Raw genomic sequence first — 15,116 nt, 5'->3', positions numbered from 1 at the left:
TATGATCTCGTTTCTATCTTTGCTCTTCCTGCCTTATGCGGAGGAAGACCAAAGATAGAAACGAAATTTGCAATAAGACGGTTTATGAAATGATGGATTACCTTAAAGTAGCAGTGTGTAGAAGAAGACAAATCACTGTTTTCCTTCAGTTCTGTTAGTATTCTATTTGACAGAATTCCGCTGCTACAATCATTCTTTCCTACTTCAAAGTCAGATCACAACAGGATTTTGTGGTTTGTGGACTATTGCACATTGTTCTGTTTGGTTTTGTTCCCGAGAAACAGAACTAAAGTACAACAAATCTCCATGTGGTGAGAAAAACCCTAAAAATATTTAACATTTTTGTCTTGGGAAACAGCCCACATGCCCACGATCTCGGCAGGTAAACCAAATGGACAGTAGGGCGCGCGCTCTCTCTCTCTCTCTCTCACACACACACACACACACACACACAATGCAGTTTAAATGCATTCTCATTCTTAAACTGTATGTACAAGGAGTTTTGTTTTGATTTTTTTACAGCGACAGAAGTCAAAGATGAGCCACAATGTTCAGTTTTCTATTGTTTTCTTAATATTTTTTCTATCTTTTTGCACAAAAGCAAGTGGGAAGAAACTGTTTCAATAAAGCTTTTAGGACATTTGTAATACAGATGTTTTCATATTCACCTTAGGACAAAGAGAAACCAGAGTAGGAGTAAATGACATTATTTCATTTTCAGTCTCATCAGGTACTTGGTTCTTAAATGTTGTAAATCTGGGAGGAAGTAGCACACTTACAGTTTCAGGACAACATCTGACTGAGTGTGACTCAGCTATGGACAAAACAAAGAGGCAGTAGCAAGGGGGAAATTTCCACCAGCATGAACCAGAAGTCAAATCCAGCGAGATGCCAAAGGCAGATTTGAAATGAGATTCTATCCACACTGGAGAAACGTCTCTCCTCTGGTGTTAGATGAAGGGGTTTCTCTTCCATTGTGTCATCTGAGCTTCAATACTGAGCAGCCTGGACCTTTAAAAACCTTACAATGAGTGTTCATGTAACTCCTCCATTGTTATCAGGCAGAAACCATCGCCTCCTCTGGGCTTCTCACTAGTTTATGTCAATAATAAGACACCAGATTAACATCATGAACTATTTACAACATCTGTACATCTGGACTTCTTAAGCATCAGGGCCCGTATACACAAAAGGTCACAGCTAAACTGACCAGACTCATTATTTATTGAATTGTTTGAGCTCATAAGCAGGAATCTGAGGGTTCTAACTGCATGTTTCTCTCTTGTGGGTCTTTGAACCAAACCTGATTTAACAGCAAAACATTTAAGCACCACCACCAGTTGGCACAGACCGCCCGACCCAGCCACCAGGGGGCGCTCCAAGTACCACTGGGATACATGTGTCACAGTTTGAGACCCTTTGTAACTGGCTGTTATAAATGTTGGTATGTCAAGTTTCCTGTTGATTATCAAATCCTGACTTTGAGATACATTTCATTTGTCACAAGTGATATACGATGACAGCACATCTGTATCGTCATTCCTGCTGGTTATGAAGGCATCATCATCATCACAGTCTAAGTAGTTAACTAGCTGCTCAACTTCCACACAGTGACAAGCCTTTGGTTTCACTGGCAAATACAAATCAAGACATGTTCAGGGACACTAAGCTGCTGGAAGTAGCAAAGGAAACTGTAAAATAAATAACTAAATTTAAAATGGTATACTTTTAATATTAAAACTCCATGTAAATAATTCCAAAAACTGCAGGAAATGTATTCTTGAAGTGTTTTTCATACCATATTTCTGCAAACGCGACATTTGCTGCTGTTAAATGTGATCAAACAGCTGTCAACATCTGGTGTATGCAGGCCCTGATTCAACCCTGAAGCAGAGAGCTGCAGGTACAAGCAATCAGCAACAGTGACAACTTAAGTACATACAAATACCATTTGTATCAAGGGTTAATAAATGAAAAAAGAATGGGTGTATTACTATTAATACACAGTTTATTCAATTGAACGTCATTGAAAAATAATAAATCAGAATCAGGGGAAGATGCAAAACCAAAATGAGTGAATGACTGATGAGCTTCTAAAATGGCTTCAAGCAGAATGTAGATATGCTGGAAATCCTTTAAGTTTGAAATTTAAGCTCTTTTAAAAACCACAATCACTGATTGATTAAACAGCAAAACAAAATGTAACAAGTTAATAATCTTAGCAAGTCGTCTCATCATGTTTACCTTTAGTTTGGGTCCAAATGCTGTAAGCAACTAGAGAGCAGAGGAGCTGAACACAGACGAGACGAGCAACCTGCAGCTCTCTGCACCGGACAGACAACTTAAAAAAAAAAAAAAAAAAAAAAGAAATGGTGCTGACTCATCTTTGGCTGTAGCATTTGGCAGTTCAAAAAAACCCCCAAAACCAAACCAAACAAATAACAAAATGCAGAAAAATGACTTGAGCCAAGAATTGCGATGCATGGATGAGAGTGTAACACAGAGAAGGAGACGACTGCCTTCACCCTCTGTCCCGGGATGATCCCCTTCTTTGTGCAGGCTGATGGATAATGACGCATACAAACACACACACATACGCACGCACACAAACACGTCCGTCTCTGCAAAAACATCTCCATACATCCATCTGAGGTTAGAGCACAATCAACCGATCAAGTAAGATGTGCATTAGTGCAAATGTAGAAATAATAATAAAGAGGAACGACATAACAATGGTGAGGTGTGTGAATGAGTGAGCGAGGGGGCGGGACAGAGAGAAGTGCGTGTGTGACGTGACCCTCACAGCATGCAGGAGGAAACAACAAATAAACCTAGAAACAGGCGCCGCTTTGTGCTTTTAAAGTTTCTTCTCATTCAAAAAGCTTTCATGCAAATAAATCTTGTTGGTGTGTGTTGGTGTGTTGGGGTGTGTGTGTGTGTGTGTGTGTGTGTGTGTGTGTGTGTGTGTGTGTGTGTGTTCGTATGCGCCAGCGTTCACGTTCAAGAAGTTGAGGACAGGACTGAAATGCTTTGTGTGCATGTGTGTGTGTGTGTGTGTGCGTGTGTGTGTGTGTGTGTGTGTGTGTGTGTGTGTGTGTGTGTCTGTCTTAAGTCTGTTGAAGCATCCCTTTTAAAACCAGCAGCCTAACGCATGCAGGTGTCACACATGTGAGTGTGTGTGTGTGTGTGTGTGTGCACACCAATCTGTAAGCGAGCGACAGGGAGCAGTAGCCAGACGCACTGATGTCCACACTGGGCATATACCAAAAGCTAAGGGTTAGTTCGCTGCTGCATCGTGTGTGTGTGTGTGTGTGTGTGTGTGTGTGTGTGTGTGTGTGTGTGAGTGACAGTGAAGAATGTTGGAGGGGAGCATGTGTGTGGGAGGACGTGAGGGACACATGAACTGAGGGAGGCGGTGTCGTATGTCTGGATCATTCAGCTTCACATCTGGCTTGTGAGTGGGATCAGGGGTCGCGTCCCTCTTTCTCTCTCTCACTCTCTCTCTGTCTCTCTGTCTCTCCCTCTGAACCCCGAGCGTGGCTGGTTCTTTTCTTTTGCGTGACAAAATCTGGACTTTCATCTCATGCGTTTCCTGTTTTGGTTCCCATGTGTTTGGCTCTGCAGTAGCTCTTGGTATGACCGGGCTGGTTTGGGTTGTTTTGTTTGTCAGAGAGAAGACAGACGCTCCCTCTGGTCCGGCTGGTCGGCTCCGGTTCCGGCTGGCAGTGTGGTTGTTCTGTATCTTCACTGGGTTGAGCCAGAGTTCTTTGAAAGAGTTTGGCCCGTTGTAAGATCTCAGCCGCTCCGCAAACATGTTGAGATTTGTCGCACTGTATGTTTCTCACCATCACACGCAAAGGAGGAGGAAGAGGAAGGTTAAATACTGGCTGGAATTACTTATCTTGTGTTTCGAAACATGCCGTCCAAAGTGTTTTCTGGCCAAACTGTCTCCATCGACGAATATTGGGCTCTTACTTGAACCACAATTTTGTTTTTCACCAGGTCAGCCACCACCATTACAGCTGAGTTTCATCATCATCATCATTATCAGGTGTGTTTGACTGGAGGAGCGAATCTGATGACCCAGACTGATGCCCGGCGCAGGTTGTGGGTTCTCTTCTAGGTTTCATCTTCCCTTCTTTCTCCATTTTCTATCTTCAGTAAATAGCATCTGAGTCAGGCGAGAGTATATAAGTTATGGTTCTGGGTTGAGAATCTGGCCGGATCTGCCGGAGCTGCTCTATGTGCAGTTCAGTCAAAAGAAGTACTGGATGTGCTGCAGTTTTTCTTTCGGGTTCTTGCCTTGTTCAGTGAGTGCTGCTGCTGGACTCTGGACGGGCTTGGCTGGTGGTGCGTGGGGCGCCGTAGAGGGTCACGGATGCTATGTGGTTATTCTGCATCACCTGGGAAATGACAAAACCAGAAACGCAAGTTAGAAGACAAACATACAGAGCCGGAGCATTTGAATCCTGTGAGACTGATCTCCTCTGGTTCTAATAAACCCATTAACACCAGCATTCTGCATTTGAACGAATCGAAGCGAGGAGCAGAAACCCCTTATTTGGACCTCAGATGATGGAGATTTCCCAAATGGTGTGAGACTGAGCCGACGATAACAATCTCGTACTTTGAAGGAGGAGCTATTGACGTACAGGCCTTGGTATTGCGCAAGAGCTCACCATTCCCTTGTTAGGGTGACATAGTAATGGTGTGTTATGTAAGGATTTGATTCACAATGTGTCCTTTCCAAAGATATCCTCCTGAGACCTGGACATTTATTTTGTATGCATTTTTAATTTCTCCTTGCGGGGAGTCTGACTTAATAAGTTAAAACAAAAAAAGTAAGCGTTAGATCATACGTGTGCTACATAGGAACACGAGTAGAACACATTTTTTAACACGTTTTCTAGAGACCCAAAGTGGAATTTATACCACTAGGGGGCAGCGAAAAAGCTCCAGACATGTGGACAACAGGTTTAAGATTTTACATTTTACAGTGTTTCTTTCCAATTTATATCAACAAAATGACATGGGAGACAGTTTTAAACAAATTCTAGCAGGAGTATGCACTTTATATAGGCAGTGAATGTCTAACAGAATATCTAAACTGGCCCTAGGCAGTATTTGCTGTGGATGCCGCTGTTGGAGAGTTTAGACACACAAACATTTATCCAGGCTAAATGTGCAAACGGCAAACAAAGTCCTCTGACCTCAAAAATCATTCGCTGCAGTCCGAAGCAGAAGGTGGATCCGAAGGGGTTTGTGTTATTAGCAGACGAGGACCTGACAAAACAACAAGTTCAAACTTTAGTATTTGTGAAATGAAGCGATACGATGACGTAACAATGCGTCATCTCTGTGTCAGTGAGTGTGTGTGTGTGTGTGTGTGTGTGTGTGTGTGTGTGTGTGTGTGTGTGTGTGTGTGTCAGCGTCAGCATGTGTGTGTGTGTGTGTGTGTGTGTGTGTGTGTGTGTGTGTATCTGTGCTACACCGACCTGTGGAGGACGACGGGCTTCTCCATCGGGTGACCCAGCAGCTCCTGAATCTGATCCCACTGAGGGTGAAACAATAGGTCGACACATTATTGAAAAAACAACAACAATCTTTATCCTCTGCAGCAATGATTTCAACCTGACAGCCAGTGTGTGTGTTTGTCAGGAGGCTGATGAAACATTAGCCGACTTGTGGAAAATGTGAATAAACTCTGAAAGATCCATTGAATGTAAATGTAGGTTTAATGGCAAAATCTCAAGAATTCAGTTAATCTCAATATAGAGCCTTTCCAAAAATGTACGAACACGAACAGAAACAGACACACATTTGTTCAAGCTGGTGCAAAAGCAAAGAAACATCTGCCGAAGCTGAAAACATCTTCACTGGATTCAGAACGTGAGCTCTGAGTCCATTATGCAGAGAGACAGAGAGACGAAAAGGACGGCAAGAAAAAAACAAGACTTCCTGCTCAGTTTGGATGAATCAGAGCCTGAACTGTCACACACATGCTGACGCTGACACACACACACACACACACACACACACACACACACACACAGACACACACACACACACACACACACACACACACACACACACACACACACACACACACACACACACACACACACACACACACACACACACACCTCTTTTATATATTTCCCCTTAGGGATTAATAAAGTATGTTTCTTCTTCTTCTAATCAGATATAAGCCACAGCACAGCGCCACCCTGTGAACCCATAAACAAAAAAACAAGACAGCTGCTGCTCTTCATGTCCCTGGGAGCAGAGAGACATTAACACTCTGGTCCTCTCTCACCTTGCTGTTTGTGGTCAGGATGCAGTCCTCTGGAGAATCTGCTCCGTCTAAAGTTCACACAGACAGAAAAGACAGACGGACGCCAAATAACAGGATGGACGAGGATTAAATCACAACAAATAACCTTCATTCTTCATCAAGTCTTCAATTATAACCCCTCGCTCACCTTTCTTGATAACTAAGGGAATCTTGAAGTCACATCGATGGTATCTGTGATGAAGGAGAGAATGAAGACTTAAAGATCTTAAAGTTACACAAAAGACAATTATTTAAATAGCATCGCAAATGTTAAAGATGGCAGGAGGAGTACGACCAACGCAGAACTCTTACATGTTGAAGTTGTAATGTCCAGGGTAGTTAGTATGGAGGACAAACTTCTTTACAAGGTGAGTCGTAGAATCAAACAGGATGTCCTGAGAACGTAAGAGGAACAATCAGTCCATCTTCATCCTCAACGTCTTTTCATGTCACGCACAAACACTTGTCTTAGATATGAGTATAACTGTGAGCTGTAGACGGTGGGCAACATGGAGAATGACATCCCCTGTACATTTGCAATTGTTTATTACTATTATTACGTGTAAGATCAGAGTTAAATCAACATATTGGGGATTGCAAAACAAAAGGAAAACAAGGAAATATGGTAGGTGAGTAAAGTAAACTCCCCAACTAATGTGCATGCAGCCTCATATAACACGCGTCACACACTGCGCACACACTGCGCACACACCTCACAAACAACGAAGCCAAGCATACGTACCACTCCCAGGGTGAAGTAGTTGAAGAAGTAGTCGTTACATTTTGATGGAACCTGCTTGTGAGGCGAAGGAGAGTGAATCTTCATCTAAAAATAAACAAACAACAAAAAGACATGGGGGGGAAAAGAACATGCATCCATCATTAGTGTTGCCGTGGTGATGTTCTAAAAGCTTTGCGTAGACTTTTCGGAGGAAGACGACATGTAGGTCGAAGGTCTTTGGTCTTTGTGTTGTGAACAGGACAGGAAATGAAACCTGAGCCTGGCAGTGCCGAGAGGGTGCTCACACAATCACTGACCACACAGAGGCCGCCTTCATCTGCGGCATCACTACACTGAGCCACATCAACTGTAAGTGTGCTGAGACTCAGCTGCTGTGGGTGAAGTGTAACGAAATATGACTATGACCTGAATAATAAGGCAAACAAATAAACGCTGTACGCTGATTCTCCTGCAGCGAGACAAAGAAGTATCGCCTCATTTATTTACCTGAGGCGGTACTAATTTCAGTGTAGTAGGACCATGTAGGATATGATTGTGTGTGTTTTAGGATCATCTGCCATCACGTGTAAACACCCTGAACCATCAGCTGTGAGTGAACTGCCCCATAAAGCCAAGCAGCTTTGGGGATTAGCTAGCTACATGTAGTGAAGCTACTAACTGAACTACTTTTTGCAGTAGCTTGACAGTCGCACAGTTACTTTCCAATCAAGGTCGTTTTTCCAGACACTATTTTTTTTCCCAAATGGGGGAAAACAAATGAAATAGATCACGGCTTGTTTTGTTGTAACTTAAATCATTTGGATGTTTTTGAAATCATATTTTACTTGTTATACTGTAACTCCAGCTTAAGGATTACAAATACGGCCCCACAAAGAGGCCGTCTGTGTGTGAGGAAGACTCCCACCTTGTCCTCAGACTTGTAAAAGACTTTGTGAGGCGAGCCGAGGGCACCCAGGACGTCCTGACAGGAGTCTCCAAAGTAAATGCTCCTCTCCATGGACTTCACCTTAGCATCAGCCATCACACCAGGACCACAACCTGCACACACACATCACCACAGAGAGGGAGGGAGGGAGAGTGAACTGAAGGATACGAAACGACATAGAAATATATGATAAAATGACAGTACACTAAAGATACAAGATTCAGTTTATTGTTAAAAATTAGCTTAACTTTCCAGCTGTATATACAATTCTATGGATTGCAAGAAAATGTTTAGGTAAGAGAAAATGCATCCCCTCATTTCAAATGTGATGCAATGCAACTGTCACTGTCTATCAAAACTTTACTGATAAATCTTTCCTGTCAGTGTGAATATCTGGAATTTCTTGTGTTCCATGTAAACTAAAGCAGCTGCATCCTATTTGCACACACACACACACACACACACACACACACACACACACACACACACACACACACACACACACACACACACACACACACACACACACACACATTAACACACACACACACACAGAGAAACATGCTACCTGCGGTGAGAAGGCGGAGTTTGAGCCCCAGAGGCCCTGCTGCATCTCTCAGGACATCCACACATTCTGCATAGATGTTACCAAGGAAACAAGCCAACGGCATCACTGGAGCTCTGAGGACAGAGACAGAAATAAATACACCACACTTGTGTGTGTGTTTAACTTGTTCCTCGGGCTTCGTATATTTGTTGCTGTTGTACAGAGTCAAATCAGATGTGACGCTATACACCCACATTCTTTACTGTGTGTGTGTGCATATGGACCTGATGGCCACATGGGGGTGTGCAGAGGTAGTAATCACGATTTATCACACACACACACACCTTCTGTCTGAACAGCACAAAAGCTGCCACATTTCTGCTGCACGTTTCCCTGCGTCCTCCAAACATTTACCACTGGGACAAACAAGCTTTTTCTTTGCTAATCTGAATAATATGCAAACACAGCTTTGTTTTGGTCAACCAACGTGCACCACATGTTACACAGCATCAGTCTACAACCATGCACACTAGTGTGAGCGTGAGCTGTGAACAAATTTGACACTGGGTGCATGAACAACCAACCAAAAGTCATAGAATGTAGACAAATGAAATACATTTGTCGGTACAGTTTTTATAAACGTATACCAAATGATAATTCTCAGTGACCAACCCTGACAGCGAATCACTAAGGTTAAATGTTATATCCAACAATAGTACCAGGGTTATTTGTTTTGCTTTAACACAGTGTAATATGTCAAGCAACCTTTTCAGCCATAATCAGCTAACCAATAATGATCAAAACTACATTTAGTGATTTTCATGTCTGTGTAAACCCTGATTGGATGAAAGCAGTAAGCTAGTAGCTGCCATGCTAGGTGCGGTGTTGGTACCTTGTCTCCTGCAGGTTGTTGCCGGTGTAGATGTGCATCCTCTTCACCATGGCCCCGTGTGGAATCTGCAGGGAGGCCAAGCCCAGGGCAAAGTTAGGCTGCCAAGGCAAAACAACTGGGACTAGTACAGGACGGGCATGGAAGACAAGTTTATTTGCAACTTTGTGTGTGTGTACTGGACATCAACACACATCCAGTAACACACAGTGAGGAGGAACTGCATGGAGGTTAATGAAAAGAAGTACAGATACCACAGTCGTATTGTGTACAAGTTTTTAAAAATGATATTATGGAAAGTTACTTCCTGTCCATAATATCATTTTTAAAAACTTGTACACACTCAGATAGTTACTTCCTGTAATGATTCCCTTCATTGTACAATCTGACATGCAGTCAAACTTGATGTCATACAGTCTGACAGCTACACTCATGTTACACAGCGTGTCATGCAGTGAATAACTGCTTTTCTTTCAATTTCCTCATTCATCACCATTTTAAAACATGTGATATGAATGGATTGATGGGATATACTAATCTGCATACAGTACAGGTGGTTCTGAAATCATATGCATCATCTGAACACACTCAAATCACACAACATACATAACGATCACATTGACTCATGAACACACACCTGATAAGCAGGAAACTTTTGTCATGTAAACAAACATATATAACACGCGGACAGGCTACAGGCGTGACACTGTAATCTCTACCATAGCTCAACTCCTGCCAGCGATTCAATGTGCAGCTGAGGATGACGTGAGGAAAGAACACAATGCAGCTACTATCCCACCAGCCAGAGCTCACAACAGCCAGAGCCAAAAGTTTAATGTGGAGTCATCCGAGGTGAAGGAAAGGCGTCCCCGCATGGTTTGTGTTTGACAGCAGCAAAACGCTAGATGAGCGAGCAGCTGGATCATGAGGCGTCACACAGAGCGCCCCCGTCAGTGCAGAGAGCAGCACAGCATCCAAAAGTCAGTATTAAATTTAACTGTCTACACCCACTCAAGTCCCTGAACTTCACTCCCTGGGCTGCAGACAGATTAAAAAGTCGCACTCAGGGTCTACAGTGATGATTTGACCGTTTATGTTCTCTTGGCATTTGTTATCTGCCCACGCTGTCTCTTTCTTCCCAAATTAATTACAAACTAATGTTGCCTAAACCCACTCAAGTCCCTGAACTCCACTCTCTCGGCTGCAGATTATTTCACCTTATATAACACTTCAATCTTTCTCTATTGGCATTGTGGCTGTATAGCACTGCAGTTTGTGCTCTGTGCAGATTTAATTCCAACTTGCTTAGTTCCAACTACGTGTTAAGAATGGCAAATACCAACAAGAATCAGGTGAGATGTGACTACATGACAAGCTGACAGGAATCCGGTAACCTGCTAAACTTAGCTAAACCACAAATCTGGAGCATCTGAAGGCCGTGGAGCATAAACACCCGCTCAGCACTTGCCAACGGGCAAATCTACAATTTATATTCTCACCTCGTATTTAGGAGCTTCGTTCCACGAGTCCAGCTGGAAGGAGAAGGACAGACCTCTGAAGTTGAGATGGAACAACTGCTCTGCCGCATTGTAAACTGGACGGAGAGGAGGAGGAGGAGAGTCAAGAGAAACGAAGCCAACACTGAATAAACAGTAGATTCTGTTTCTGTTCTATGGGATATTGATATAAGACATCATAAGTGTGTGTGTGAAGTACCTCCAGGGTGTGTAGCGCCAAACGACTGATCTATTTGCTCTATTGTCGGGGCAATGGCCTGAGAGTTGAAATGGACCCCACTGAAACACAACACACACACACACATATATGAAGACACACACACAGTCACATTAGTGTACGCTGCAAAGCCACATTCATAAAGGCTCTGCTGCGTCGGCTGAGGAGCTACAGGCAGGGAGTTGAAATGCACTTGCACTGAAAGACAATCAGACACAAAATACATTCAGGCAGGCAGCTTCAATTACCAAGATGTTATTCACTTAAAACTAAATTAGTGACAGAGCTGCGTGGCAATCTGCCCTTTAGGTTGAGATATGACTCAGAGCTAAAATGGGATTCTGCTGCAATGCAACATGGACGCAACATATTGCAGGAGCAGCAGCAGCAGCAGCCATTAGAGGTGTGTGCTTGGCGATAAGAGCTGGATTATATTAGCAGTAGATATTGGAAACAGGCCCTTTGATTGTGATCTTGGCAACAGGTTTCAAATCAAACATCATGATCCAATAACTCCACTCACCAGTATTTCAGCTTGACTTTACTCAGGTCATACACTTCAATCACCTGTGGAAAAGAGTTGGGACATGAGATCACAGGTGAGCTGGTTCAAATGTCTAAACTATTCTTCTAAAAATGTGGGGAAATTCTCCAGCAGTGGTGAAGCACTTGAGCTCTGAATAGCACCAGTGCTTCCTGTCTTCAGTATCCGGCCTTTAACACCACAGGGCACTTCAGTTCTACCCTTAAAGCCCTGTGTGAAGACTGGCAACATCCAATCCAGCCCCTTAATAACAGCCTGTCTCTGAACAAACGGATCTGGGATGGAAATACTCTGAATAGTTCTTCCCTCTCAATGCACATCTGCAGGTCCTGATACTGATTCCTGTTCACAACATGCATTGTGTTTTACCTTAAAGCTCACAGTCTTTCTTTCACATCATACACCAGATAAAGTGCCACTCAGAAAAATCAGAAAATCACTCAATTTGACCTTAAGTCTCTGGTTTGTGGCATCAAACAGCAGCTTAATCCCGTCCTGAGTCAGGTTCAGTATGAGGTCATGGCTTAGCGGTGTCTGGATGAGAGATAAACAACAGCAATAAATTAATAAACAGAGAGACACAGTCAGATGTGTCCACACACGCATGCACGCACGCACGCACAATGTAAACAATGCAAACAAGCACACACAGATACTGAATCAGCTATTTCTGAACACTGTTACAGGGGAAATACACAAACAGCAGAGAGAGGACGTGCAAAACCATAATTATCTAAAGTTGATATCCTGGGACACATTTTTTATAGAGATCTGGAGGAAATTAAAAGATCAAATCATTTCTGGAATTACCATTTTTAAGCAATTGCAGAAGTGCAGGGCTATAGATAATAGTGGAACAAAGTGGCCTTTGGACCCTTCAGGCGCTCGCCTCTTTTGGCAAACACATAGAATTATAGCCAATCATAATAAACACTGTTATTTGTTATGTCCTCCTCATCACTTCAATGAAAGCTTCCACGCTGCTGCCTTCCTTTCCCCAGGAAAAGGCTGTGCAGAGCTGACAGAGCTGTGCAGAGCTATGCAGAGCTGTATACAGCTGTGCAGAGAGGTATAGAGCTGTGCAGAGCTGCTGTGAGCCAACACTGGTTGAGGAAGGTAAATGCTAACTCGCTCATTCTCTTAGCCCTGAACTTTGATGATGTTACTGCTAAAGCTACTGCCTGACGGTGAAGGTGAAGGGAAGCTCATTGTTTCTGTCATGGTGAGAAAATCCTCATTCATGACATCATTATGCCTGTTCATGATGTCATTAACAGCTGTGACATCATTCAGGACATGATGTCATCATGGATTATCGTTGTCACTATGGGCTTTAGCTGGCAGTTCAATTCATAATCATTCAGTGTGCAAATACATTAGTGCAGGAAAAAAGAACAAAGACATTTTCAAGATCTCCAGAAATTCCATTCCATTATGTCAGGAAAACAATAAAATAAATGACACTGCACACACACACACTCTCAGCTCCCATATGATAACATGTATTAGCACCAATGATGGTTGTATAATTCATATTAACATGGGCCCTTGGCGTGAGGATTGCTTGTGTGTGTGTGTCAGACAGAGGGAGGGCATATAACAATGACAGCTTCGTACCTGTTCACTGTATAGCACCTGGACATTCTTGATGATGCGACAGTGTTTCTGCAGAATAGAGATGGCCTGGGCCAATGGCATCCCTGTACACACACACACACACACACACACACACACACACACACACACACACACACACACACACACACACACACACACACACACACACACACACACCAAAAAAAAACCACAGTGTGATGACACAGTTGTGTGCTCCTGTAGTTCAAGACAACCTGTGTATGTTTGCATTGTGTCAGAAAGGACAAAGATAAACAACAACTGCAGCCAGACAAAGCGCTTCCAGGCTCAATCCCCTTACATCTATTTATTGCACCTTTAATAGCTGTCACTGTTAGGGTATGTATAAGCAGTTGTAATACTCACCTAATGCGAATTCCCATAGCTCATTTCCTAGTGATCTCTCAGGCACCACTTCCAGATCCAGCATTGGCAAGTAATGGAGGGCAGCTCACCTCGCCTCAAGACACAGTGGGACCCGGTGAGGGACCCTCTCTCGCTCCTGCTCTGTTTGCCCGAGCGCAGCACCACAGCTTCACACCGCAATTCTAATTCATCAATCTAACACTGGCTAATTATTGTTCACAGAAAGCTGCCAAACTCATGAGCGTGTTGGCCAAACAGCTGCTCAAACACACGCCATGCAAAACGGCACCGAGATGGATTGAACAGTTTAGAATCAGTTAATTATGGAGCATATTACGTGCAACACGTCACCTAAAAAGGCTGATAAAGCAGACTAAGATACATGAATTATAAATAACAATATCACAAGTTAGGCTGACGACGTGCACATAAACAAGTTACGCAACGTGCCAGCACACCAAACACACAGTAGGCCAGCTGTCACACTATCGCGTGGCTGTGCGGTTTTAAAATCTACACCGAAGAATACAGCAGAGATCCCTTCATTTAAAGACAATGTGAGCTAGCCGAGCGAACAAACTTGTCAAACTGTTACAGATCACTGCGACATTATTGTTATTGATATTATTATTATTATTATTATTACTACGACTCGGGTACAGACTTGCGACCTGTCTCCCTAAACCCAATCCAGTGACAAACTTAACAAAATACACACATTATGTACGGAGCAGGACGGCCCGTGTTCGCTGTTAGCTGCTCTTATCTGTCAACGGCAGGCGGTTATGAAAGCATCCCAAGCTGACACCGACACTGTGGCTTTGCGCTCCGGGCTAACGTTAGCTGCCAAACTAGCTCCCCTTCGCGCAATGGCAATCAAGTATAAATAACATGAATGCAGGGAAGAAATGTTAAATTCGTGAAAATGTTAAATGAAAGAAAATAGATGTTGCGATTCAGCCTGACGCGACACAAACAATGAGAGCAGCCGAGCCTTCGTCTGCTGTGTCTGCTGTTTTTCTTTCTTCTTCCTTCAGTGACGATTCAAGCTTTGGTGCTAGTTAGCTTTTCTGGCGCTGGAGCGTAAATTCAGTGTTTGCGATTCGAAGCTTCCTTTGTTCTTGGTGCGCTCGTCAGGCGGTAGATGCCCGCAGAGTTTCTTGGCTGGCTGTAGCTTGTCCTCAACGCCAGGAGAAGATAGGAGCAACACAGTGTCCAAACAACAGCAACTTCAGTATCAACAACAGCCAGCACATCAGCTGATCATTCTACTTCCTGTGTACGACGTAGCGTCTGCGTGACGTGATGACGTTTTGTCAGCTGACACAGTCGAAGGAAAAGAAGAAGACTTTAGAGACTTTATTTTCTTGCAACTCGAACAGATATTTCAACGGAATTTA

The 15,116-nt window shown here is 43.3% G+C and overlaps 1 protein-coding gene across 3 annotated transcripts; it reads right to left on the bottom strand.

Moving 5' to 3' along the window:
• Nucleotides 1-2,917: 2,917 nt before the first annotated feature.
• Nucleotides 2,918-15,015, bottom strand: phaf1 (phagosome assembly factor 1). 3 transcript variants are annotated; one of them, XM_076141854.1, is made up of 17 exons: nt 13,717-15,015; nt 13,333-13,415; nt 12,166-12,249; nt 11,695-11,738; nt 11,154-11,233; nt 10,937-11,031; nt 9,441-9,538; nt 8,570-8,682; nt 7,981-8,114; nt 7,077-7,160; nt 6,647-6,729; nt 6,483-6,526; nt 6,317-6,363; nt 5,496-5,554; nt 5,211-5,283; nt 4,303-4,403; nt 2,918-4,171 (listed from the first exon to the last, which is right to left on the bottom strand). In XM_076141854.1, the coding sequence occupies exons 1-16, from the start codon at nt 13,778-13,780 to the stop codon at nt 4,308-4,310; spliced, it is 1,281 nt and encodes a 426-aa protein (XP_075997969.1). In that variant the 5' UTR covers nt 13,781-15,015; the 3' UTR covers nt 2,918-4,171; nt 4,303-4,307. The 3 variants fall into 3 exon arrangements, with proteins under 3 accessions (XP_075997969.1, XP_075997967.1, XP_075997970.1); XM_076141852.1 differs by having other exon boundaries at nt 2,918-4,403; XM_076141855.1 differs by having other exon boundaries at nt 2,918-4,403; nt 9,441-9,505; nt 13,717-15,014.
• Nucleotides 15,016-15,116: the final 101 nt, after the last annotated feature.

The sequence above is a fragment of the Genypterus blacodes genome, unplaced genomic scaffold, assembly GCF_046128005.1.
Source record: "Genypterus blacodes isolate CSIRO-AG114 ecotype Tasmania unplaced genomic scaffold, CSIRO-AGI_Gbla_v1 ptg000021l_1, whole genome shotgun sequence".
NCBI classification, from domain to species: domain Eukaryota; kingdom Metazoa; phylum Chordata; class Actinopteri; order Ophidiiformes; family Ophidiidae; genus Genypterus; species Genypterus blacodes.
The sequence above is the reverse complement of the archived record's forward strand: the minus strand, read 5'-3'. Positions and strand labels throughout refer to the sequence as shown.